Source organism: Talpa europaea, assembly GCF_964194135.1.
Source record: "Talpa europaea genome assembly, chromosome: 10".
NCBI lineage: Eukaryota > Metazoa > Chordata > Mammalia > Eulipotyphla > Talpidae > Talpa > Talpa europaea.
The window spans coordinates 29,490,075-29,515,884 of NC_140077.1; the positions used below are offsets into that span (position 1 = coordinate 29,490,075).

Here is a 25,810-nt window from a genome sequence, read left to right on the forward strand (position 1 = left end):
TACAGTGTTGAGCAAAAAAACCACATCAAGAGTTCAGACATTTTCATTTACACAAGTCATTTACATAACTTGTCTATAGTGTTATATAGTCAGGTCAGTCTTCTTGGGATGGAGTAAGGCTAGATGGCACCATAAGGGTGTGCTAGAGATTTTTGTTCTTTGATTTGTGTGCTCTGTATGGATATGGGGTTTTTTTTTTTTTTGATTTTTGTTTTAATTCATGGAGCTCTACACATAGGATTTGTGCATTTCTTTGTGTATTTTTCCTTAGTGAAGGTTTAATGACAAACTGGCTGCAGTATTGGCTTACAAGAAGTGCAGATTTTACTATATGGATTCCTTCCTGTTGAACCATATTTCTTGGCTATATTTTGGTAATACACAAGGTAATTTTGCTAGAGTTTAATTTCAGCTAGTTAATGAGGGGTGATTTTTGGGTGACTTTATGTTAGGGCATAACTTGCAATTTTAGTTCATCTCTTCAGATTACTTCACACATCTAACACTGCTGTCCAATAGACCTTTTTGCAGTGATGAAAAATATACCTTGTGTTCTCTGTTATCAGCTTCCCCTGTTATCCAGAAGTAGAGTGTTCGTACTTGGTAGGTTATTTTTTAGACCTTGGAATGCTCAAAATTATTCCATATAAATTAATGGTAAAAGCATTTTGAGACACAAAATAATCTACCAAATTATACCAAACAGGATGACTGCTTTGTTTCATCATCTCTTGGACTTAAGTCTTCTAAATGCTGGTGTTAGTAATGACATGCAAATTTGGGAGTGTGTGTCCTCATGGGCTTCTCTCAGGAAACATGGCTGAATTTATCTATTTACAACCCCATGTCACATGTGAATAGATTCTTTGAATGCATTGAGAATATATTTATAGTACAGTATGTTGGGAAAAGTTACTAAGAAATCACCTTTTTGAATTGGAGTAGAAATGTGATGTGATGCCTGCTATACCAAATTTTCTTCGCATATAATACGCTTTCTTGCATTAATGATTTTTTTATGAATAATGATTTTTTTATGAATGACTTGTTGGTCATTCATATTTTTTGATTAGGTGAAATCTTCCCTTGTACCCCTGGAAAGCTCTGCTCTAATACCCATGTTGTCTCTCTTGCAGAGCCAGGCCCGTCCTGTCTTGGCAGCATGCTCATGCCTATTCAGGAGACCGCTTGGGAGGAGCTCATCCGCACTGGCCAGATGACGCCTTTTGGTACTAAGATCCCTCAGAAACAGGAGAAAAAGCTTAGAAAACTAATGCTCAACGAAGCATCAGGCTTTGAAAAGTACTTGGCAGATCAAGCAAAACTGTCTTTTGAAAGGAAGAAGCAAGCCTGTACTAAAAGAACAGCTACAAAAGCTCGGGCCTCTGTCACTTCAGAGTTGAGTTCAACATTCAGTGAAAACAAGCCAAACAAGAGAAGCCAAGTTCTCTCGAAGACAGACAAACGGTTGAAAAAGCACATCAAGAAACTCCAGAAGAGGGCTTTACAGTTCCAGGGGCAAATGGGATTGCTAAGGGGAAAGAAACCACTGGAGTCTGAGGTGAGGCCAGAGGCAGAGGAAGACTCCCAGGGTGAGGAGTCCGAGTACGTGCCCTCAGAGGAGGAGCCAGAGGAGGCAGCGGGCGCTGAGCTGTCCGGAGAGGGCACCGACTATGAACTGAAGCCCTTGCACAAGCACCGGAAACGGCAGAAGAAGGTTGCAGTGCAGGAGATTGATGATGACTTTTTTCCAAGTTCTGAGGAAGAATCTGAAGCTGCAGGAGGAAGCGGAGGTCGGAAAGTATTGAGATGCCGAGACGACGGAGATGAAGATTATTATAAACAGCGGTTAAGGTCAGTCTGCAGAGATTGTACGTAAATTGCACTAGTTTGTACTGCTTTGTGTTAGTGGAAGGTTTATTAATAAATAATAATCCTGGAGCCAGTTTAATATGTTAGTTCCCCATTTATTCAAAGGTTGGACTTCCCACAGCCTAATCCTGCTAGAACCAGCAGAGCTCATTGGGTCATCAACAAAGTGGACCCAAAATGCTTCTACTACTTCTAGTTCTTAATTCAGATAAAAGGGCAAGATTAAGAAGTAAAGCTTCCGGTGGTGTAGCAGTTGCGCTGGGTTGCGAAGCTACCCGCAGCCTCTGCAACTCTGGTTTGATCCCTGGCCGCCGGGCTAGGGTCCCACGTGACGCGCAGACCCCTCCTGCTGCCTGCTGCTCCCCTCAGCAGTGTACTTCGTCAGTCTGCCTGCTCTGCTCCCCGCTCTGGCTCTGGTGAATTCTCTCACCCTCCTGCGCTTCTGACTCTACCCATTGCTTGTATAAATTAAAAAAAAAGAAGAAGAAGTAGTAAAGCTTAGGGGAAGGACTTGGGCAAGAGGTATACAGAAGGCTGAAGCTTAAGTTCTTGCTCCTGGGATGACTTGTCTCTCATATTCAACAGGGTTTTCTGGTTTCTGAATATAGAGAGGACCTAGTTTATTGTAGATTTCCACCTGGCCTTTATGAGTGAAGATTGACCTTGTATTTTTCCTTCTAAACTGCTGATGACCCATATCTAAACTGCCACAGAAATACCCTCACCCTTTAAAAGATGGCAGCGTAGTTCTCTTCACAAATAATTTGAGGACCTGTGACCTGAATCTCCTTTAGAGCTTGTCCACTCACATTGTAGTTGGGTATGCAGTAATACATAGTTGAGGAGTGGTTTAGCGTTGTCATTTCTCAGTGCAGCTTTTAAGATTTTGCACAATTAATATCTGTAGAGTTGTCTAAGAGATATTGCTCAGTACTCTTGAACATTGAGCAATGTCAGTCTTTTTCTTAACTACTGTAGAGAATTAATAAAAGTGTTAGTCTTAGTGTATTGATTATAAATGGAGCAATATATTCTTCCCATTAAAGTGGGTCAATATTAAATATATTTTAAATAAATCAGCCTTTTGATCAAGAGTAATTTATTTTGATTGAATTTTAAATGTGGATTTAGCTTAACTTTATGGCAATAAGTTTTCTTAATAATGTTAAGACTGTAAAACAATTTATTATTTCCAAATCATAAGCCAGTTTTTTGCAAGTTACAGTAAGCTCTTTAATGAATTTCAGAAATATCAATAACTAATTATCACAAAAATACTATAACTCTTAAAATTTTATGCTCTAGTTATTAAGGATGTTAAACTGCAGAATGCCACATTGAAATGTTTGGTGCGCTGGACTAGGGATGTGAAAGAAAATGAAATGCTCAGGATTGAGAAGAACACTAAGAACATTTAGAACTACTAGTCATTCCTTAGGTTTTGTTTCTTCCGATTGATCTTTATTGACAGATTGAATTTATAATGGTATTCACTTGAATGAAGAAAAAGATCTTTAGGATCTCTTAGCATGGTTTGATGGTAGATGATCAGAATAAGGCCATATAGTTTCTAACATAGAAAATGAATTTGGGCCTCCCCAGTGGCGCAGTGGTTGGGCGCTGGGTTGCGAAGCTGCCCGCAGCCTCTGTGGCGCCGGTTCAATCCCCGGCTGCTCCCCGGCCACTGGAGGAGGGTCCACATGGCGCGCAGACCTCTCCTGCCGCCCGCTGCTCCCCTCAGCAGTGTACTTCGGTATTTCTGCCTGCTCTGCTCCCCGCTCTGGCTCTGGTGAATTCTCTCACCCTCCTGCGCTTCTGACTGTACCCAGTGCTTGCATAAACAAACAAACAAACAAACAAATAAATAAATAAAACATGCCTCTATTAAAAAAAAATCTAAAAAAAGAAAATGAATTTTCCTTAATGGTTAGAATTTAGGAATATGTACCCAGGTAGGCACTTTTTATTGAACTTAGCAAATGTGTTTTGGTTATAGTCCTTTCATTATAATGCCCTTAAACTCTTGGAAGTGAAAGTGGGTGACTCCTAGACATCTCCTCCCTTTATTTTCCCAGCTTTCAGCTTATAGGCATTTCATTAACACTGGGTTAGTCCTGACTAGGTGTCCTTGTTTTAGTTGATGCTTGGTGGTACTTTCCTACCACATTTGCTACAAAACTTTTTCTCTTAAATCGCATCTGAAGGCTGTCACCCCAGTGGTGTTCCTGATTTTCATACCTCTGATAATGAATGAGAATAGATGAGCCACTTCTTAGAAGTGAGTATTCTGTAGATTCTTATTCACATTAGTTGTATATAGATCTTACAAAACATCTGTGAATTTGAACTTTAAATTTAGTGGTACAGAGTTCCCATTAGGGTATGATTCTCAATTTTGAGGGTTAGCTCTTAAAATATATTGCTGCTTTAGAAAGCTCGAACCAGGAACCAAGTTAATACTTAATAGAAATAACACTCTTTCAGTCCTGGAGTGATTTGTGTCCCTATGGAGCACTTATGTCACTTACCCTGTCCACTCCACATAGCCAGAACAGCCTAGAGTTGCCTAGAAGACCGAACATTTCATGCTTATGCCTTTCCCCTCAAAGGTCATCACAGATCAGCAGTCCTTGTTACCTTAGTGGTCTTGATTCATTTCCCAGCTAAATACAAGGTCAATTCTCATTGCTTCGTCTTTGCTCTTATAGCATGAATGCCTGTCTGCACACTGGCTTTTGGGTTTTCACCAGTGAGTTTGCAATCTCCTGAGGAGTGTGGGCACAAATAGGACCTAGCCAGTGTAAAGAGAATATAGACTGAGGCTTTCAGAGAAGACTTAGGGGAGGAAGTTAATCTAAGCACAGTGTCTTGTCTGCTAGGTAGTTCACATATGTTGATATCGACCTGAGGATGCAGATTAAAAACTTGCCACATTTGCTCTAAAACTTAAGATGTATCAGTGAAAAGGAATATACTTGCTTTGCTTTGGAGGCACATTATTACCTTAGGATCTCATTGGAGTGCATTAGAGATTGGTGTGGTGGCTGTGGTCTGCAGAGAGGTCTTATTTCTTAGCATCCACATTTTGACAGTGAAGTCACAACCCTCGCCTCACTGGCCACCTCCCATCTTGAGTCTGTTCGTGGGGAGACTGAGGCTCTGTTGGAGGTCCTTGGAAAAGAATGCCATAATCCGTAAGTGATGTCTATCAGTATATCCTGGGCATGGAATCGTTTAGGGGAAACAGTGGTATTCATGCCAGCTCTTTGCCAGCCTTGAATATGTGTAACTCAAACAAAAAGTGTAACCAACTCTTGATTCTTTCTCCAGTCGTGGTCAGCATTGCTTTGGGCTGACTTGGGTCATACGTCAGGTTTCATCATGAAGGGGAGGAGGCACTTGTAAGGAAGTTTTGTCTCCTGCTGGCACAACTGGTTCGCATTTATAATTTGACTTTAAACCTGCACGCTGAAGCTCTTCTGTTTCCACTTGCCAGCCATTATGGTTTAAGTTGCTAACCTAATAGCCTACGTTTCCTTGACAGTGAGTGTGGATGAAAGCAGAGGTTTCCCAGCCCACAGGCTGATACTGCAGAATCACCTGGGAGCCCCACCACTGGCTGGGCATGCTGATTCAGGAAATCTAGCATGGGGCTATGGGACAGTGAGATTTGAAACTTTCTCAGGTGATTCTGGTGTACTGTTACCTTTGGGAACCATTTGATGTATATAAGTCCATTTTTATGTTCTCTTCCTTTCTCTGGCTGTGATTTTTGGCAGGTTCAGTTTCTCTAAAATCTTCTTTTCTGTACCCTATACAATTGAGTTGCTACCTCCAAATGATTTGAAGGTTTTCCACGCTCCACCCACCTTTTAGCACTTCTGAATCTATTTTTTAATTGTGAAAATATGATAATAAGATGAAAAAAGATATCTTTATTTTTTGTTATTTTCTGTATTTCATTCCAGTCTTTGATCCTACTCATACATGTCTTTCAGCTGTCATAATTATAGTGGACTTTAGTGGACTATAGTGGACTTCATCATAGTTACGTCAAGTTGATCATCGTGCCCCTAATCTCACGATTTGAGGCTGGAACAGGGTTGTGTAAATGTTAAGTTTCCATCCATGTGGATTGGCATGGAATGTGCAGTATCTAGATGGGACCACAAGGTGGTGCCAAGAATCAGCACATAGCTTCCTCCACTTCCCTGGCCTGGAAACCAAATCAAAAACCTAAGCCAGGGATTTGAGATTGGTATGAGGATTTGGGGAGTTAGGTCCAGAAGAGCTGACAAATATGGTGTGTCTGAGAATGTAATTTACTTCATAGTCACATGTAACCTGTAGTCACAATGCCTATAACTGGGTTTTAATACATTTTTATCCCTAAAGATTTTCTTTTCTTCTGTTCCCTTTTTAGACTTTATTTTACATAAATAACTTTGAGTTAATAAAGACTGATTACTCCATTCACTGTGTAAATCTTACAGAATATTTCCTAACACTTTTCAGAGCTTAATCATCTGGGAAAACAATCTTTTTATTATCCTTCCCTTGAGCACTGGTGCTCCTCCTGTGGCCAGTGGTGGAGTGGATCCTAGCTTGGAGGATTTGGCTATATGCCTGCATGGTCCCAGAAAGGGAAGGTTGTCAGCATTTTCAGATTCTGCAGGGGGTCAAGCCAAGTAGGATAAACGTTGAAAAAGATTTCCTGTACTTGGACTTCAATGACTGGAGCAAGGGTCTTCAGTGGAGGGGGAGTTGTGTGACAATAGTAACTTAACGTTTTTTAAGGGCTTACGCTTTATACAGGAATTTTCACTACTTCCTAGGAGATAAGAACCTGAGCCCAGAAAGCTGAAGTCATTTGCCCACGATAGTAGTACGTGGAGAAGCCTGAAGAAGGGAAAGGGGTTTGAAGGTAGTTCTGGTCTTGTAGGAGTCACCTGTCAGCCTGGTCCTGCACACTGTTCTCAGAAGCATGTTGCCCCAGCAACCAGTGTCTCTGTCTCATCTGCATACTTTATGGGGGTCTCATTACTTGCCTGAAGTGCTACTAAAGGCCAGACGCCCTAGAACCACTCTCCCAGCTGCTCTATTTCCATTGTATTATCTTTGTGGAGCCTCTTTTTCTTCCTTTTGCCAAGCGCTGGCTCCCTTTGCACTGGAGTTGCCTCCTGTTTATCCTGCAGTTGGAGCTTTATTTGCACTGCTTGTGGATTCAGCACCTTCCACCTGTACTTAAGCAAAGACCAAGTTATGTTGTAGAGCTTGATTTGCTTGAACTTGAACTTTATTTTTAAATCCAAGTCATTGGCACTCCAGAACTCTGAATTGAGTAAAAAACTTAATCTGAATTTGATCCAGAAACCTAACTATTATAATGATTTGATGATCATTCTTATCAGTTTCTGGGAGTTAATTTCTACTTTCAACAACTAAACCTATGTTATTTTTCCTTTCTTCTAGGAATCTATGTTTTATTTTGGGGGAAACAGATTAACATTTATGTAATTTTTAATTTATCCTTTATTGAGGTAACACTGGCTTATAACACTGCCTATATTTCAGGAATAAAGTTTCACGCCTCCTCAAATGTATGTCACCACACCTTGTCCATCACCAGAGTACCAGTAACCCTCCACCACAGAATCTGCATTTCAGATAGAGACAAAAGAGTAACTCCCTTAAGGAGTTTTCTTAGAGAGTACCTTAGCTTCTTTTAAATGATGAAGCTAAGGCACAAATGAAGACTAATTCTGTTTCATGCTCTGCACACACCTCTCATTCTCAGCTCCACTGCATAATTGTCTGCATCAGTCTTCATTTACTCTGTGAGAGCTGGACTCCTAACTGAGGGTTTTTCATCTGCTCAGATGTGCCAATTAAGTCTACCCAGATAGACCATAAAAAGCAGCTAAGAAAAGTAAAACCCCAAGTATCTCAATTTAGCAAATTAGACTAATCTGTAAGGGATTCTTAGCTGTCTAAAATAGAAAACCTATCACACTACAGAAATGCAAACTATATTAAATACCCAGGTTGGTGCCTTGAATATATTTTTAAAAATCAAATTGTACTCATTGTGTTTCTGTTGTAGAATCCTTTCATGGATATTGCAATATATGGAGAATGACCCTAGGGTTGCACTTTCACCCTTTATTAAAAATGATTTCATTTATGAAGTGTGACTCTTCCTTTGTTGTCTGCTCTGAGCTGCTTCAGGCTTGGTGGCCCTCACTACTTAAAAATGAAGACAGACTCTGGTGAATCCTCTCACCCCCCCACACTTCTGGCCTGTACCCCAGTTCGTGTATGCATAAATAAATAAATCTTTAAAAAAAAATGAAGACAGAGCAGTAAGTTCCGTTTTGAATTTCAAGTAGCTCAATATATGATTTCCTTGAAGAGGGCATGTTCATTTTGTTAATAAATGACCTCATGGTACTAATGTTTGACAGTTCCCTTTAATAAACCCATCTTGCCCTTTTTTGTATAGGCAGTTGTGTACAGTTGGTTTCATATTAAATGTATTTTAAGTGTTGTTCAGCCCAGAGTATTTGTAGTTAAAAGAACTGTTCCTTGGAAAAGGCAGCAAGTATTTAGTGAAGAGGAAGTTTCGACTCACCCTGCACAGTATCCAGGTGGGTAGGACTGCGATATTGCACGGGACGAAGGCCATCTTTCCCCGCTTTAAACTTCAGCATCAAAATTTGAATTAAAGTTTTCGAGTTTGGTTTGCTCTTGTACAGTTTTTCATTGTAGCAATTAAAGAAGTAATACTGACCCTTTTGCTGGTACTATAAGAAAAGTGTTGTTTCAGGGAGTTTGAAAAATATTTTTTGCAGGCAGGAATATGTAATAGGAATACAGATTCTGGGGCCAGACTATCTAGATTTGAATCTTTACATTGGTGGTTCTTGGGGAGGTCCCTTCTCCCTGCCTACCTTTCTTTAACTGTAAAAAAAAGAATAGTAATAGGATCTGCCTCATTGGGTTGTAAGGATTAAGTGAATTAAAACTGTTCCAAGGAATAGTTCTTTTAACTACAAATACTCTGGCATATGTCAGGCCCTCAGTTTATACAGTATATACAAATACTCTGGCATATGTCAGGCACTCAGTATATACAGACGGTGAAGAAGAGCATATTAATATCGATATGTATGAAAAGGTGACCACTTTCCTAAGGCAAGGGCAGCTTAACAATTGATGGTAGTATTCATAGCCAAATAATTGGCTGTTATAAACAGTTTTACTCATGTTAGGCTTTTCTTTCATATATATTTTATTAATATGATTAAGGTTCATGAAGTGATGTCTATACAAATATAAGTGCATTATCAGAAGTTACTTGGGGAGAAATAAAAAATTGTTTCTCCTTTGAACACACTAGGGGTCACTAGACATCTGCCCAGGGGATGTTCTTCAACTTTCACAGCCTGCTCTTTGGTTCTAAGTATGGGCTAGGTCAAGATGATACTTTGGTCCCTTGCAATACTCTGTGTTCATTGAGTTCCAAATCTTTCTGCTGTGTCTTGTAAGGCTTGATTTTTGCATCTTTGCCCTCTTATATGGGTAGGCTGTTGTGTCCAGAATGAACTATGATAAACTTGATCTGGCTGACACTTCTAGTAGAGTAGCATAATGTCTTTCTAGACTTGGGGCTGAATTAACTCCTGTCTGCTCAAGATTGCAATAGGAGTTTTGATATTTTCCTATTTACATTTAACCTGCAATGAACTAATTTTTTTAATTGTCCTTGTTTGTAAAAGTAATCTCCTACCAATAATTATAAAGTAGTATCTGATTTGTATTTAGTATAAAGTAACTCCCAAAGGACATAGTATGTATATTATCTTATTTTCGTTCTTTAAGAATCTATTATTTGTCTCATGTTGTGGTCAGGGAGATAAATGTATTGATGTTAAATGACATTTCTAAAGTTCTCTCTTCACCTTACCACTTACAGACCTGCAGTGCATTTCTTTATTCCCACTTGTTTCACACTTCCCAGTGGGTATCTTTAGTTTTTACTGTGTTCTCTAGTGGCTGCTGCTAAAGTCTGAGGGACTATAGGAGCGAGAAAATCCCTAGTGAATAACCCAGTCACTTCACTTGACTTGGTTAGAGCCGTGACTGTTACACATATGGGTTAAAGAAAAAGGTGAAGGTGGAAATGTCAAACATTATTTCCTTTCTAGAAATGTAAATATAGTTTCATGACTAATTTTCTTTTTTCCTCTGTTGGAAGATTAATTCTTAAGAAGTTGAATCTTTTGCCCAACCTTTCCCACTCAGTCTAGGCAAGCTTGGACCTAGGCACAGAGCTCCTGATTTGTCCCATCTGCTATTGTGCAGAACGCAGTCTCATCAGAAAAGTGAACCCACCAAGGGACCCCAGAAATAGAACTCAGGACTTGAAAATAACTTACAAATGTTATATAGTTCATAATAAGGAACTTCCTTTGCTTTCCTTTTTTTTCCTCCCTATAAAATTCTCAATTAAAATTTCTCTGGCTTTGTCCTTGCCCTGTGTCATGGCTCATGTTTGTGGTGGTTGTTAGCCATGTTTGTCTGGTGGATCTAGCTAGGAGTAAGGCCTTGAATCCGTGTGTGTAAGAGTAGGAAATCCAGTTGGAGATAAGCTGCAAATGAGATAAAACAGGAAGTTTCTTGAACCCATTTCTGAATGACTCTCTTTGATCTTGTTCAAGCCATGCTCCTCTGTCCCTGATGTCCTTATGCCTAGCCCAATGCTGAACCTCATTCGCTCATTCCTTCAGCATTTATTGTCTGGTGAGGCAGTCATTACGCTAGTGCTGAGTGACATAAGAATGACTGGGACAGTCTCTGAGCTCAGGCGGTTCTCCTTCTAATTGCATCTAATGAGATGCAATTTCATCTGGTAGAGCCATCAGGTGTGCCCAAGATGTCAGGGAGTTGGGAAGGCACCCAGAGGACAGAGTGCCTAATTCTGGCTGGTCAAGGAAGATTTCATCCTCACCTTGACTTCTTCCAGGGCTTGAGGTTGCTGTCTGGGTAGGGTGTGCAGGGGTATGTTGAAGGAAGGGAGTTGGGGACGGTACAAGAATCCAGATACACAGAGATGAGGAGGCCACAACGCATGGTGGCAGCTAGCTGTCTTTTTCTGTTTGTCGATTTTGAGCATCCTTGGAATGCTAGAAATTCTCCCTCAAAAATAAATTAGCTGTAAATGGCTGTAACTGGCTCTCAGGTGGATTCTTAGGGTTTCACTGACAAAGTACCCCGGTAGGTTACAACTGGAAAGAGTATTGTTCCTGGTGCACTTCATCTGGTTCTGCTGTGCAGTGTTGCTGGCAGTCTGGCCCTGGGTCCAAGTTGTTTCCGACAGATTATTTTTGCAAATGAGCCCCAGGCCCTATAGCCCGGGCCAGTTTCTCATTTCTGTGTGAATGTGGCGAAGCCAGGGAGTGTTCTCTCTGCCTGCATCTGATTGGAATTGTAAGTTTATGTTTATTACTGGGTTCTTTTCTCAGTGGCTGCCAGTGGAATCGACAGTGGCTGACTATGGCAGTCGTGCGAGGAGTCAGAATCGCTGCCAGCGAACGCCATGCCTACTTGGTTTTATGTGGCGGCAGCTGTGACTGTTACATGTATGGATATTTTAGAATGAGAGAATCGAAAGCATGAAACTTATCTCTTTGCAAAAATGTACATATTGGGCTGTTTCCTGCCTCCTTCCACTTTTAAAATCAGTTACATAGCTTATTTACTGAAAAATCAGCAATTAGATATTTTGGGCCCATTTCTAATGTTTAAGATTCCCGATTACTTGGGTTAGATCTTAATTTTTTTTTAAAGATTTATTTACTTATGCATACAAGAAGTGGGGTATTTATGCATACAGAGACAGAGTGGGGAGCAGAACCGGCAGATGTACTGAAATACACTGCTGAGGGGAGCAGCGGGCGAGTCAGGAGAGGTCTGCTGTGCCATGTGGGTTGCTCCCTGGCCAGGGATTGAACTCGTGCTGCAATGGCTGTGGATTGCTTCATAGGTTGCATCTTAGCCCCTTGCGCCACCAGGGAGGCCCTCAGATCTTAATTTTGACCTGCCTCCCCTAACCAATTTTAAGTCATTCTGCATCTTTTTTTTTTTTTGGTTACTATCATATCAAAGAGTGCCATACTTCATGAGAGTTTACTATTTATAAATCTGCTTCAGACCTTTAAAATTGAAGTTTTTCGGCAGGTCCTTTATGGTGGCTGGTTTCTTTACTCATGGTGATAATGTGTTCATAATAATATACTGAGCATCCATTTGCTAAACAGTTATTGTTCAAATATACACGTTCAGGTGGGGTTCCATTAAGTGTGGGCAGATTTTATTGAACTGTGTGTTGCCTCTGTTTCTTCCTGTGGATAAGTGAACATAGCAATAGTTACTGTTAGGATTTCTTTTTTTTTCTTTTTTTTTTTTTTTAAGATTTACTTATTTATGCATATAAGAGCTGGGGTACAGGCCAGAGATGTGGGGGGGGGGGTGAGAGGATTAACCAGAGATAGAATGGGGAACAGAACAGGCAGACCGGCTGAAATACACTGCTGAGGGGAGCAGCGGGCAAGACAGGAGAGGTCTGCTGCGCCATGTGGGTTGCTCCCTGGCCGGCCGAGGGTTGAACTCATGCTGCAGAGGCTTCGGATTGCTTCATAGTGAGGTGCTTAACCCATTGTGCCACCAGGGAGGTCCTACTGTGAGGATTTCAACAGGTAGATTTGAGTATATATAATGGCATATTAATTCATTAAGCACTTAATATATTCTAGGCTTGTGCTAAATGCTGTGCATCGACACCTCATTTATTGCCCCCCCCCCCCAATCCAGTGATGTACATAATACTGTTCTCCCCTTCTCACTGCTGAGGAAGCTTAGATGCTATGGAGGTTAAGTTACGTTCTCAGGGTTGAAGAGCTAATAAATGGCCATCAGAATAAAATTCTGGACTGTCTGAGGCCAGACTTTTATATTTTGGCTTGTGCTTACTGCATATGTCAAACGCAGTTTATTCATAGTGTAGAATCCCCCTTAACATCTGCTGGCCAGACAGCGCTCTCAGTCTGCCAGGCCACAGGACAAATGGGTGAAGCGCACCAAAGAGAGCACTTTAAGACCCTGACAGCATGTAGGATAGGAAAGGCATCTGTGGCAGAATCCAGGTGAGTCTGGCTCTCCTCCACCTCCTATGTCCTACTTCTTGTGGACCAGGGCATGGTGCTGCACTGCTTCAGTGGGCACTAGTTAGGTGGTCAGGGCTGTTTTGGCTCCAAGCCACGTGGTGAATTGCTGCTTTATATAACTGAGGAATCTCTTAGCTTGAGCCTCATGTGCATGTGGTTTTATAACCCTGGTAGTTTCTGTTTCTAATATGTTTATATGATTCTACTGGGGCAGTTTGTCTTCACAATGATACAGATACTTGTTGGCAATAATGATTTTTCCCCACCACCTTTAGTCATCCTTTACCCAATCTGAATAAATGTTTGACTCTTTTCATCTTTCTTTATGAGGCGGAAGGCACTGGAATGTAATCATTTCTGTAGTGGCTTATGTGGTTTCCTAGGTGCTGTGAGTTCTGTGGTGACATGCTGCCTGTATATTTTAGGAGGGAGGGTGGGAGAAGAAGGAAACTGAAGTCCTGTTGATGCAGAGGGATGCGGTAGGAAATTTAACAGCCACAAAGATTTATTGGCTGAGTGTAAGGAAGGTAACAATGATCTATCACTGAAGTTTAAAATATGATACTCTAGTATGTAAAATATTTAATGACCTGTGTGGAACTTTTAAACCTACTGTCTTCTGTTTTTTTTTTTTTTTCTTTTGTGTTCCTGTAAAATTATCTTTGAATTGCAAAATGAAGTGTTTTTAAATAGCTATGATAATTTTGGTGATTCTTTTTGTGTTTCATACCACCCACAAATTTGCTAAATGCAAGTATCTTCCCCCCCCCCCATGGAACACTTTATTTTTTTATAATAAATTTTATTTTTATATGCCCCATACAATTGCAACCCCCTTATTTTGACCCCAATCCCTCCTCTCCCGCCCCCTACCCCCCATAGAGTGTCTCTGGTTTATAGTTTTTTGTTGATTTTGATTTTCACTTTCTTATAGTTATTCATTTTCCTGGTCCCTTATTTAAGTTTTCTAGATTCCTGCTATGAGTGAGACCATCCGGTATTTTTCTTCTTCTTTCTGGCTTATTTCGCTGAGCATGATCCCTTCCAGCGCCATCCATGTTGCTGCAAATTGCATGTGTTTATCTTTTTTGAATGCTGAGTAATATTCCATGGTGTATATGTACCACATCTTCTTGATCCAGTCATCTATTTTTGGACATTTGGGTTGTTTCCAAAGCTTAGCTATTGTAAACAGTGCTGCTATAAACATAGGGGTGCAGGTGCTCTTTGGAATTGATGTTTCTGTGTCCTTTGGGTAAATACCTAGGAGTGGAATTGCTGGATCATAGGGAAGCTCTATGTTTAGTAGGTCCAGAAATCTCTACACAGCTCTCCATAGTGGTTGGACCAGTTTGCACTCCCACCAACAGTGCAGAAGGGTTCCTTTTCCTCCACACCCTTGCCAACATTTGTTGTTGCTAGTTTTTTTATTTTTATTATTATTATTATTTTTTTTTTTTTATAGAGGCATGCTTTATTTATTTGTTTGCTGGTTTGTTTGTTTGTTTTTGTTTATACATGCACTGGGGTGAGAGAATTCACCAGAGCCAGAGCGGGGAGCAGAGCAGGCAGAAGGACCGAAGTACACTGCTGAGGGGAGCAGCGGGCGGCAGGAGAGGTCTGCACGCCATATGGGACCCTCCTCCGGTGGCCGGGGAGCAGCCGGGGATCGAACCGGCGCCGCAGAGGCCGCGGGCAGCTTCGCAACCCAGCGCTCAACCGTTGCGCCACCGGGGAGGCCCATGCTAGTTTTTTTAATATGTGCCATTCTCACTGGTGTGAGATGGTATCTCATGGTAGTTTTGATTTTCATTTCCCTGATTACAAGTGATGTTGAACATTTTTTCATATGCCTGTTGGCCATTTGCATTTCCTCTTTGGAGAAGTTTCTTTTTAGCTCTTCTGCCCATTTTTTGACTGGATTATTTTCTTTGTTTTTGTTGAATCTCATTAGCTCTTTGCAGATTTTTGTGATCAGTCCTTTATCATTAGTGTTGTGTGCAAAAATGTTCTCCCAGTTGGTGGGGTTTCTCTTTGTTTTTGTCTCTTTTGCTGTGCAGAAGCTCTTTAATTTGTAAATGCAAATATCTTGTTATGAATGTTTGATTCTGAGTTGAGAGTAAGAGTTTGCATACTGAAGAATAGGTCACCTGAAATTGCTTGCTAAATTTCAGTTAGTGAGTAGCAAGAATTCAGATATAAATATCATAAAAAAGAATATATATTTTGGCTTCTAAGTTTCATTAGTAAGGGCTACAGATACAGAAGGGTTTCTCAGCGTTGGCACTATTGATATTTGAGACCATATTGCCTTTTGTTGTGGAGGATTAAGACATCCTGTGCATTGGAAGATGCCTAACATCAACCCTGGTCCCTACCTGTTAGATGCTAGTAGTGTGTCTCCCCTTCCCCTAGCAATTGTAACAATCAAATAGGTCACCAGACATTGTCACATTGTGGTGGTGGTGGTAGGGAAGTGATGGCCAATTGTCTGCTGTTGAGAACCACAGCTGTAAAACCATTGCACTTAACTAAATTTGTAGATAATGTGAAAATTAGAAAAACAGCGAAAACTATTGTTAATAGCCTCCCAGAGGTAGTTCATTTTATCAGTTGCAGAGAAATAATTTTTTAATGAAGAAAAATGCAAATAGAAGAGGAAGAGAGTGCCTTTAGAAGTTAAAGCACACACACACACACACACCACTCAACTTTTTTTTATAAAAAGACTAGCACATATTAAACCTTATGGTTATATGATAGCTATTTCCTGAGACTTGGCCATCTATTGCCCCTTCCATTTGCTGTTCTGTGAAAATTGCCAACAGTGTGTATTTGTAAGCTCTCTTAGTCCCCTGCAAGGCAGTTCCAGATGACCAGCTAGTTCTTTCTTACTGATCATAGTTAAACTTCAACTGGCCCTTCCTTTTGTGACTTTGAATAGTTGAAATTTTCAACAAGGCAAGAATTTATCAGAGGATTTGTTTCCAGGTCCTCCAGCAGCTACTTGAACAGGGTTGCCTCACAATCTAGAATTCCACCTCTGCTGGTTTTGTGATAGGCACATTCCTCTCACCAGTCAGTGTGCATTGTTAATCCTCATTTCCTCCCTCACACTTTCTCTTCTCCTTGCTTGGGCAATAGCAGATAAATGCCTCCTTATGTGTCTTGTTCTCATTCCCTTCCTATGAGCTTTTTAAGTGTGAAGGCATTTATCTGTACAATTGCTTTATTTCATTTTTGCTATTTTGTGAAATTCAAAGTGTCCATTGTAAGCATGCTGAAAGAAGTCAGCCTTTAATTTTAAAAGTGAATAGAATGTGAGACTGTTGACTTTTTTTCTTTTTTCACTCCCGACATCAGGATTCATTTAGTTGTATGGAAGCAGAATTAATCTGGTTAAATAGCTGCACCTTCCCAGTAATCTTTGTTGTTGCTGAGACTTTCAGGTGTTTAGACATTTCTTGTTTTACCCGCATGGCATCACCCGCCTGAAAAATAAATGTTCATCTTATTTTATATTTGAAAAGCATCATATTAGTAAATTTATGTGTTATATGTGGCTTAGAGTTTATTTAATGAATGCACTTTTCCTTAAGTGGTATCATTACCAATACTTTATTACTGAGGCTCCCCATGAAGTAATCAATATGTGAATCTCATATATGTAAATACCAAAAATTTGCTTTATGTTTTAAGATACTATGCTGTGACTATCAAGTCTTTAGCACAGAAATAGTAATTATAAATTAAAATATTGTTATATTGCCATTTTTGAGATAGTTATATTGAAATTTTCACTGAATCTTTTCTAGAATTTAATTCATATATTTTAGGAACTAGCAGAGAAATTTTCCTTAGGGTATGCCAGAAGAGGAGCAAATAGATTTGATAAGGAAAAGTGAATGGTTTTTCTTTGAATATTATTGTTTTGGGTAATGACAGCAGCAGAATGCTAGAAGATATTCTCAGTTGCCTGTTCATTGCATTGTCTAGAATTGTCTATTTTAATCTGACTTGTAACCAAAATAATGGAAATATGATTTTTATTTCCATGGTAGGAGATGGAATAAACTGAGAATGCGGGACAAAGAGAAGTGTCTGAAGCTTGAAGACGATTCAGAGGAAAGCGATGCTGAATTTGATGAAGGTTTTAAAATGCCAGGTTTTCTGTTCAAAAAGCTTTTTAAGTATGTGCCATGTGTTCTTTCCTTTATGTCTGTCATCAAGCCATTGTGTACAAATTAATATTTTAGGAATTACACAGTAGTTACCTGTGGGCCCTTAAGGTACTTGCAGCAATTTATTGCAAATACAGATACTGTCAAATGAAATTTTAGCCACATGCTGTTCATTAAAATTAGATGATAATAAATTGACTAAAGTGCGCATTGGGTATGTTTGTAAACTGATGAATCTATATGGACCTGTCTCAGCAGACTAAAAGCAACACATTTAAAAAGCCATCCATGTTGAGTTGTTTTTTTGTTCTTAGTAATTTTAAGGTACCAAAGCTCTAATTTCTTAAGTCAGATTAATTAAGAAGAGTTGTATATTAAAATCAATAGTAGGAGAGGTGTTTTTTTTTTTTTTTTTTTACTACTGTGTGGAAATAAACTGTTGAGGTTATTTTCTCTTGTCTCATATTGTACCTAAGGGTATACTACTTTTGAACTGACCAAATGTACATCTAAATATTTTATGTAGATGTTGTTCTAAAAGAGAAGATACAGGCAAATGGCAAACGCCTCCAGGATTAAGGTGCTCTTTGAAACTGACTAAACTGCATATGTGAAGTGACCAAGTACTCTAGATAACCAGATACTGTGTGATAGATGCATGCCCATAAGCCTACATGGCCTGGGTGGATCTCCCATGATGAATGTAAATTCTTAGGCACATTTTCAATCTCATCACTCCTGGGATTTACTTAACAAGATACTTTAGGAAGGCTTCGTCAATGCACATAGGAAGTTAAACCATTAAACAGCTTCTTTCTGTCTTTGTATTATCACTTGGTAGTTGGGTGGAGATAGACTTCCTTTTTTAAGGTGATTATATTTAATCTCCTGCATAGATACAGCGGTCAGCCATCTAAATATCTTAAACTTGTATAAGATAACTATTTAAAAATAGCATGTATTTAATATTTCCTTTCAGAGAGCTTTTAATTTTTCTTCCTATGGAGGGGGGCAGCTTGGGAAGTAGTTATTTCATCCCACTGAACATATAGGGTAGTTGCATCCTAAAGATGTTAAGTGTCTTGATGGGATTGCCATAACTCGACAGAAGAATTATGTAGATGTTCAAATCTGAGTCTCTAATAATTTTGGCAGGCAAATCATTTTATAGCCCTGAGAGGTGGCTGCTTTGTTTATTGCTTCTCCCAAATGAAAATTAACTATGGAAAGATAAATAAAGACAACAGTTATAGGCAACTCTTTTTATCTTCTCTAAAGTGATTGCTTATTAAGGAATAGACCAAATAGTGTCAGTGTTGTGCTACCAAAAGGAATACCCAAATAATAGGTTAAATTGATTTAACAAAGACAGGATTCTTCTGCTTGTGTAGGAAGTGATTTGGCAAATATCCTCAAGAGTCAAGTTGAATGTGCTTTTTTTGTATAAATGTGATTTTCTGGCAAAGAAATTTCACAGTTAGTAGAAACAAACTTCGCTTAGTAAGAGTCTGTAGGAGCCAGTGTATTGACTATTTACCATGTAAGTACATGTTTGTTTTTTCAATCTTAATTGCATGTTCCTAGAAGTATTTTGTTTTGTCTCTCAAAAGCAGAATTTTAAATATTTCATAAATGTAAGACTTCTATACCTTTTTCTATTCAAAAAACACTAGTAGGATTCGATAATGTCTCCATTTTTCTTTTGTGATTAAGTTTTGCTAGGCCAATTTAATTTCAATCTGTAGATATATTTTTACTGTATTTACCATACTCTGGAATTAAATTAACAGGGTATAGTTGTACACAAGGGAGTAGGAAGGTACAATTATCCATTTAAGTGCTATTTTCTGCAAGATTATGTTTAACTTTTAAAATTCTGTTTTGAAAGGTTGCCCAGCAAATGCATTCATCTATATAATTTAGCAATCAAATGACAAACTTCAATCTTTTATTTATTTTTTTTTATAGAGGCTTTTTTTTTTTTTTATTTGTTTTGTTTATACATGCACTGGGTACAGTCAGAAGTGCGGGAGGGTGAGAGAATTCACCAGAGCCAGAGCGGGGAGCAGAGCAGGCAGAAGGACTGAAGTACACTGCTGAGGGGAGCAGCGGGCGGCAGGAGAGGTCTGCGCGCCATGTGGGACCCTCCTCTGGTGGCCGGGGAACAGCTGGGGATCAAACCGGCGCCGCAGAGGCCGCGGGCAGCTTCGCAACCCAGCGCTCAACCGCTGCGCCACCAGGGAGGCCCCTGACAAACTTCAATCTTTTGACCTTACTTTTAGCCACACTGGCAAATGCAATGTTGGATTAGTGTGATGATGCCAAGATCTCTCTGTCCATGGTCATTTTGTGATGCTTCAGCTTCATGGAGAAAGCAGAGCATAGTAATTTCTTCACTGTTGTACAATAGTTTGTAAATATCTTTAACTTTTCCTGAAGAATAATTTTATATGTTTTTCAAAGGTACTGAAAGCTAAATTCTAGAACCTGTTTTCACTTAAAGTATATAATTGTCTTACAACCTTTGTAATTAGGAAATTAAAGCAATAAAACTTTAGTCAGTTAGTGGCACTCCTATAAGCAAAACCCAGGCCTTCAACTCTTCATCAGTGATACATGCCTACCAACCAGTGTGCCAGTGCAATCTGAGGTCCTTTCTTGAAAGTAAAATTCACTCTTGGCTGTCTTTGTACAATGTCCCCAATCATTGGGGAGTCCCATATAGTGATGTGACTTATGGGGGTCGCCTAGTGTGTGTTTTCCTTAAAGTCATTTCTTTAGTGTCAGTCATCTTCTAGTAAACAACAATCATGCTGTTTGAATGCCCTTGAAGATAATATTTGTAAATTAGCAACTACCCAGCACACTGATACTACCTCTCCTGGGTCACATTGAGAATCCAAATGTCTTAACTCCCTCCCAAACTCCTTCTGGGATATACCATCCTGGTCACCATTTCTTACTCCTTTCATGATTACTTGATCACCACTTTCTAGATTCTTTCTCCTTAAGTAGTTGGCCCCAAACAGAGAGATTTTGGACTTGGGTTGGGTGGAGGCTGTGTGGTATACTGGTGAAATGGAATGATTTCTGGTTTCAGCTCTTCCCCTAGTTAAAGGGGGTGGATTGACTAGAATTCATTATATTGTATATTAGTTTTGTTCAGAGCATTATGGATTGCTGTTTTTCCCATAGCTGAGTACAGTGTAGCCAGTTCACAGCCAGCTGTTATTTTAGATCAGAAAATCTGATCCTGGGCCTCCCTGGTGGCGCAGGGGGTTGGGACGCAGCCTATGAAGCTGTTTGCAGCCACTGCAGCATGGGTTCAATCCCTGGCCAGGGAGCTACCCATATGGCACAGCAGACTTCTCCTGGCTCGCCCGCTGTTCCCCTCAGCTGTGTGTTTCGGTCAATCTGCCTGTTCTGTTTCCCTCTCTGTCTCTGGTGAGTCCTCTCCCTGCCCCCCCACCTCTGGCGGGGGGGGGGGGGCAAAATAAATAAATCTTAAAAAAGAAAAAAAAATCTGATCCTTAACATAGTTGACATTTTGGGTCAAATAAGTATTTTCTTTGTTGTAGGGACTATCCTATGCATTGTAGGATGTTGAACAGCATCTCTGACATCTACCCACCAGATGACATTGTCCTTTTCCAGTTGTAACTGTCAATATCCTGCCAAATGTCCCATGCAGAGAAATGTCCCCCACTCCCCCTTGAGAACCACTGGTCAAAATTATCTCCTAACACTTTGGAATCAGAGGTGCAGAATTTCAGTTCTGGATGGCTCACTTTTTCCCTCATTTGTGTGTGACCTTTGATAAGTTATTTAATCTCTCTGTGCCTTCATTTTTCTATCCGTAAAATGTGCCAATTATGTCCATTCCAAGAGCCTTCATTTGGGGCTTTATACCACATGTACTGGTGCCTCCCAGCAGTAAGTTTCTTAAGTGGTTGTCATTATTCTCTGATTACATAGCTTTGTTAGTAGAATTTGTCCTTCCCAAATTAAATCATCTTCTATCTGTACTGTATACTTCATTGTGTTTTTAAAAAAATCTTCTCCCCTGGGGTGCAGATTCAGTTTATGAATGATAATTAGCAAACTTATTCAAAGTTTTCCTTTGCATGGTAGATAATAATAGCAACAGTTGGAGTCAGAGTTACAGAACTGATGTGCAAAATGCTGGAAGAAAGTTAGTTATAACATATTTACTCAGGAGATTAAATGAAAGAGTTCAGCAGGGACAGAAGTCCACAATGAGATTTTAAGTAGACATTCCACAACCCAAATAATAAAATTTTGGGTAGTAAAACAACAAAAGCACCTGCTTTGAATGTGGGAAGCGTACTAGCCTTGGTATTTTCTTTGGGAAAAAAAAAAAATTCTTTAGCTCTCCTTGTCTCTTAACTTAAACATTGTTATTTGCTTTAGATCTTTTTACCTGACACATAATCTTCCTATCCTTCCATGATGTTTAAATCTTTCACTCTCAAAATGCTTTTTGCATTAATTATTACTTATTAAAAAAACTTTACTTTTGGGATATAGATTAAACATGCTATTCTTTATTTTTAAAGAGGGAAAATATATATTTGTCTTTGACCTGTACTCCCAATCTAAAATTTTAGTGGCCCTGGTCTTTTTGTATCTATGGTAAAGTCCCTGAATCGAGTTCTGCTTTAAAATATTAAATAGACCTTTTGTATTGTTGAGTCTTTAAACTGTTCTTTTTTTGCATCTGCTAGTAATATGACAGAATCATCTGTTATGTACTAATCTTGTAAGCAGCCACATTATTCAGACTGTTTATGGCCTTAAAATATAATTTAATTTTTCCTATAAAAGTAATATGATTACCAAGTGACTTTCAGCAGTATATGCTGTAAATTGTGATGTTTTCCCTTTTTTTGACGTTGCTCATATTAAAAAGGAAATGTTCATGCTTTCTTTTCATTGAAAAATTATTGGAATTTTATATAACTAAAAATATTTGAGAATTTTTTCCCCAGAAAGATACTGAAAAGACAGTAAGTTTATGCTTATTTACCAGGCTATTTCTAATGTTGAAAAAGAAATGAAATAGTCTCTAATTATCCCATCTATCAATTTAATTAGAAATGTGTTAACATTCTGTAAAGAAAAATTTGTGATTTTATGCCTAGGTGATCAAAAATGTATGACCTTATAAATATAATACTCATGTAAAACACACATCCGGCATGTTTCTCTGACTGGTACTAGAATCTAGCCAAATGATTAATTCATGAGTACTTTCTGTTATGATCTGTATTACCCACCATTTGCCATTTTCTTTTCCTTGTTGGTGTTTGTTGTTGTAGGTACCAGCAGACAGGTGTTAGGTGGCTGTGGGAATTGCACTGCCAGCAGGCAGGAGGAATTCTGGGAGACGAAATGGGATTGGGCAAGACCATCCAGATAATTGCCTTCTTGGCAGGTCTGAGCTACAGCAAGATCAGGACTCGTGGTTCAAATTACAGGCAAGTGCTCCTCTGCAGACTGTCAGTCTGTGGAGCTCAATTAATATTTCATCAGATGTATTGCTGTGGAGGAGGGTCTTGTGAATTATTGATGACATTTCAATTACAATATTCCTTTAATTCTTTTAGTGGGGGACATCAAAGGAAAATTTTTACGAGACAATGGAGCTGTAGGGCAGGAGAAATTAAACATGTAACACTTTTAATGAATTCCAGGCATTGATGCTTCATTTTGCAGATGAGCCCCACTAGATGTTTTGGGTCAATACAGTGTCTAAGGTTAGCATCTACAAATGGATTGTTTACAAACTCAATTATGTTAATATCAATAGTTTACACAATATGGAATTTTAAATTAGACATAATACCTTTAGTTCCATTTATTAAATTTTACATTAAAATATTTGTTCTGGCAGGAGACCAGGTGAGCATTACAGTAAGTACTAAGTCTATTCATGGAGAAAGTTGGAACTCTGGTGAAGCCATTCTCCTGAACTTCTTTTATAATCAATGTGGACGATAGCACTTTTTTTTTTTTAATGAAGTTTCTTGTCTGCTTACTATCCTTTCTATCCCCTCTCCCAATCTTTAAGAATTTTATGTAAATTCTAAGGTCAGAGCCAAAAAAGGATGTCTAAAATGAAAGAAAACTGTGTTTAGATTCTAATCTTTATTCTTGTTAGGAATTTAAACTATTAAAACTGTTCAGGAAGAAATAGCGTTTAAACTTTGTTAGTTCAGTATGATAGGACTGGAATATCTTGAATTAAAGTACAGTGAGCATTTCCATATTTAAGCTGTGGATTGGCTTTATGTAAATCAGTATCCATAAAAAAAATAATGGTAGGTGAATTAGGTGGGTTATTTATTTATTTATTTTTATTGAGGTAAAAATGATTTACAACACTGTGATTCAGAAGCATAGGATCACACCTCCTCAGATGCATGTCACCACACCACACCCACCACCAAGGCACCCACAATTCTTTTGTGGGATATTTAATTTTGAACCTATATAATCCAAGACTTCTTTGGCCAATAAGTTGATCTGATGACTAACAGCAAGGTGTGTACCAGGTGGTTATCTCATAGAAAAATCAGGTACTCAGTAGATACAATTTGAAGATACCTTTAAAATATTCTCAGTGGGCCTGAAGTCAGCAACTGTAGAAAGTTACTATCCTTAACTGGCTCATTGGCAGGGAAACATTTAGTAGAGAGCCAAATACCAGTAATAAACTATTGAGTAAAGAACATTTAAATCTTCAGAGTTTGGCTTTGTTTTTATTTCTTACTCTTCATTTTAGCAGATCAGCACTTCTCGGGAGAAGAATTTGAAGTTTTAGAGTATTTTAGAAATATCTATATAGACTTAAAAGGGGAAAAACATTTGTATGTTTTTTTAATACCAGATGGTTTGTTATTATTCCAAGGACGTTATATCAACACAAAAGATTTTCTTCATATATTAGGGTTTCATTATGTTTTGCTAGAAACAAAGGGAAAAGTCAAAGTTAAAAATGGGCATTTAGTGCCATTAGTTTAAAATTTTAAAAAATGCTTTCTGTGTTCTAAATAGGCTTTTTTGGTTGGCTTGGTCTCTACAGTTCTACTTGGGTTGGTTATTATTATTTTTTTTAAAGATAACTAGAATACTCCAAGTTGCCCCAGATGGTTTCTAGTACTGTCTTTCTTTCCTTAAATGATTTCTGGGATTTTCTTATTTCCCATCTCTTTTCTTCCACTTCCCTTCCTATTATCATGAAACTTGTGTGGAGTCTAATACTCTGAGCCTAGGAAACCGAAAATCCTCCCTGCAGTGTAGTTTTGATCTAAAAATTAAAACATGCTCTCTCGAGTGGTGACAATCCTGCTCAGAGTGAAGGCAGGGCTAATAATGAGCAGCAGCTGTAATCAATTAGCTATCAATGCTCATATCCTTTTTTCCATAATGAAATAGTGTGGCATGTTGGACTATAGCCCAGATTGTCTTTATTAAAATAGTATTTGTAGAAATGGCTTTCCAGAATGCGGTTATTTGTCAACAAAACAACTGGACTCTGAATAAGGGCTATCCTAAGGAACTTGGCCCCCTCCAGTTCCTTGTGCCACAGCAAATTGTGTAACATTTTGGTAACAATTTTATAACATGTCCTCCTCTAAAATTAAATGAAGTTGGGGTTCTCCTTTATGTTTATGTCCTAAAGAAAAAGAGCTCATGAAGGAAAATGAAGTTGTTTGAGCTGGCATTGCTTCATTGGCTATTGTTCATTTCCTCTGAACTTTTGCAAACTAAATTTTTTTCAGCCTTAATTCAAGATGGTCTTAGTGTTGCAGTTTCAAGGTCTATGAACTTTGAAATGGTGCAAGTGTCTGGTATGCCATGAAGAAACTTCATAATAGAATTTTTTTTTGTTTTTATTTTTTTAAATGTGTTTTGTATGTACATTTGTGTTACAGAGAGGAAGAAGTCTATTATCTGAGATTAACAAAAATCTACACCAGTTCACAATATATACCCTACTTTCTCTTTCCCAACCAAATAGTGATAAGACCCCTCAATTTTGTGATTGAGAGGAAATAAATTATTTGCCTTAAACTTAAATTATTTAATACCCTGGATATCTTTTAGTAAATTCCTAGTTACAAGTAAATGGCTTGGAAAAGCTTATAATCTTTCAAAGGTAGATATTTTGTACATCCTAGTAAATTCTTGGCTGTGACTAGATTTTCATGCTGCAGATTGATATATTTGACCTTGGAATTATTGATTTGTCCTAAATTCATTAAGTAATCAATGATAATCAAAGATGAAAGGAACTGTAGCCAGCCTGGTGATTAATGCTAATCAGTAGTACATTTACCCATTTGTATGCTCATCTCACCAGGATTGAGGCTTGTAAAAGGGTGATTTGGTTGCTGTGATCTTCACTGGGTGTGACTGCCCCTGCTGTTGTTTAGGAACAGTCCAGATCTGTTCCTAGATTTCATTAACATGGAAACTTCCATAGTCTTCTAATAGGTGGAGAGTGGC

The 25,810-nt window shown here is 38.8% G+C and overlaps 1 protein-coding gene across 1 annotated transcript in view; it reads left to right on the forward strand.

The window, feature by feature from the left end:
- The window catches only part of ERCC6 (ERCC excision repair 6, chromatin remodeling factor), a gene marked incomplete at both ends in the record, with an annotated part of 67,843 nt that overhangs the window by 11,982 nt on the left and 30,051 nt on the right, over positions 1-25,810 (forward strand). Inside the window, 3 exons of the mRNA XM_084244413.1 lie at positions 1,137-1,854; positions 17,159-17,287; positions 22,618-22,776. Coding sequence (XP_084100539.1) covers positions 1,137-1,854; positions 17,159-17,287; positions 22,618-22,776 — 1,006 coding nt within the window. The remainder of the gene's footprint in view (positions 1-1,136; positions 1,855-17,158; positions 17,288-22,617; positions 22,777-25,810) is intronic.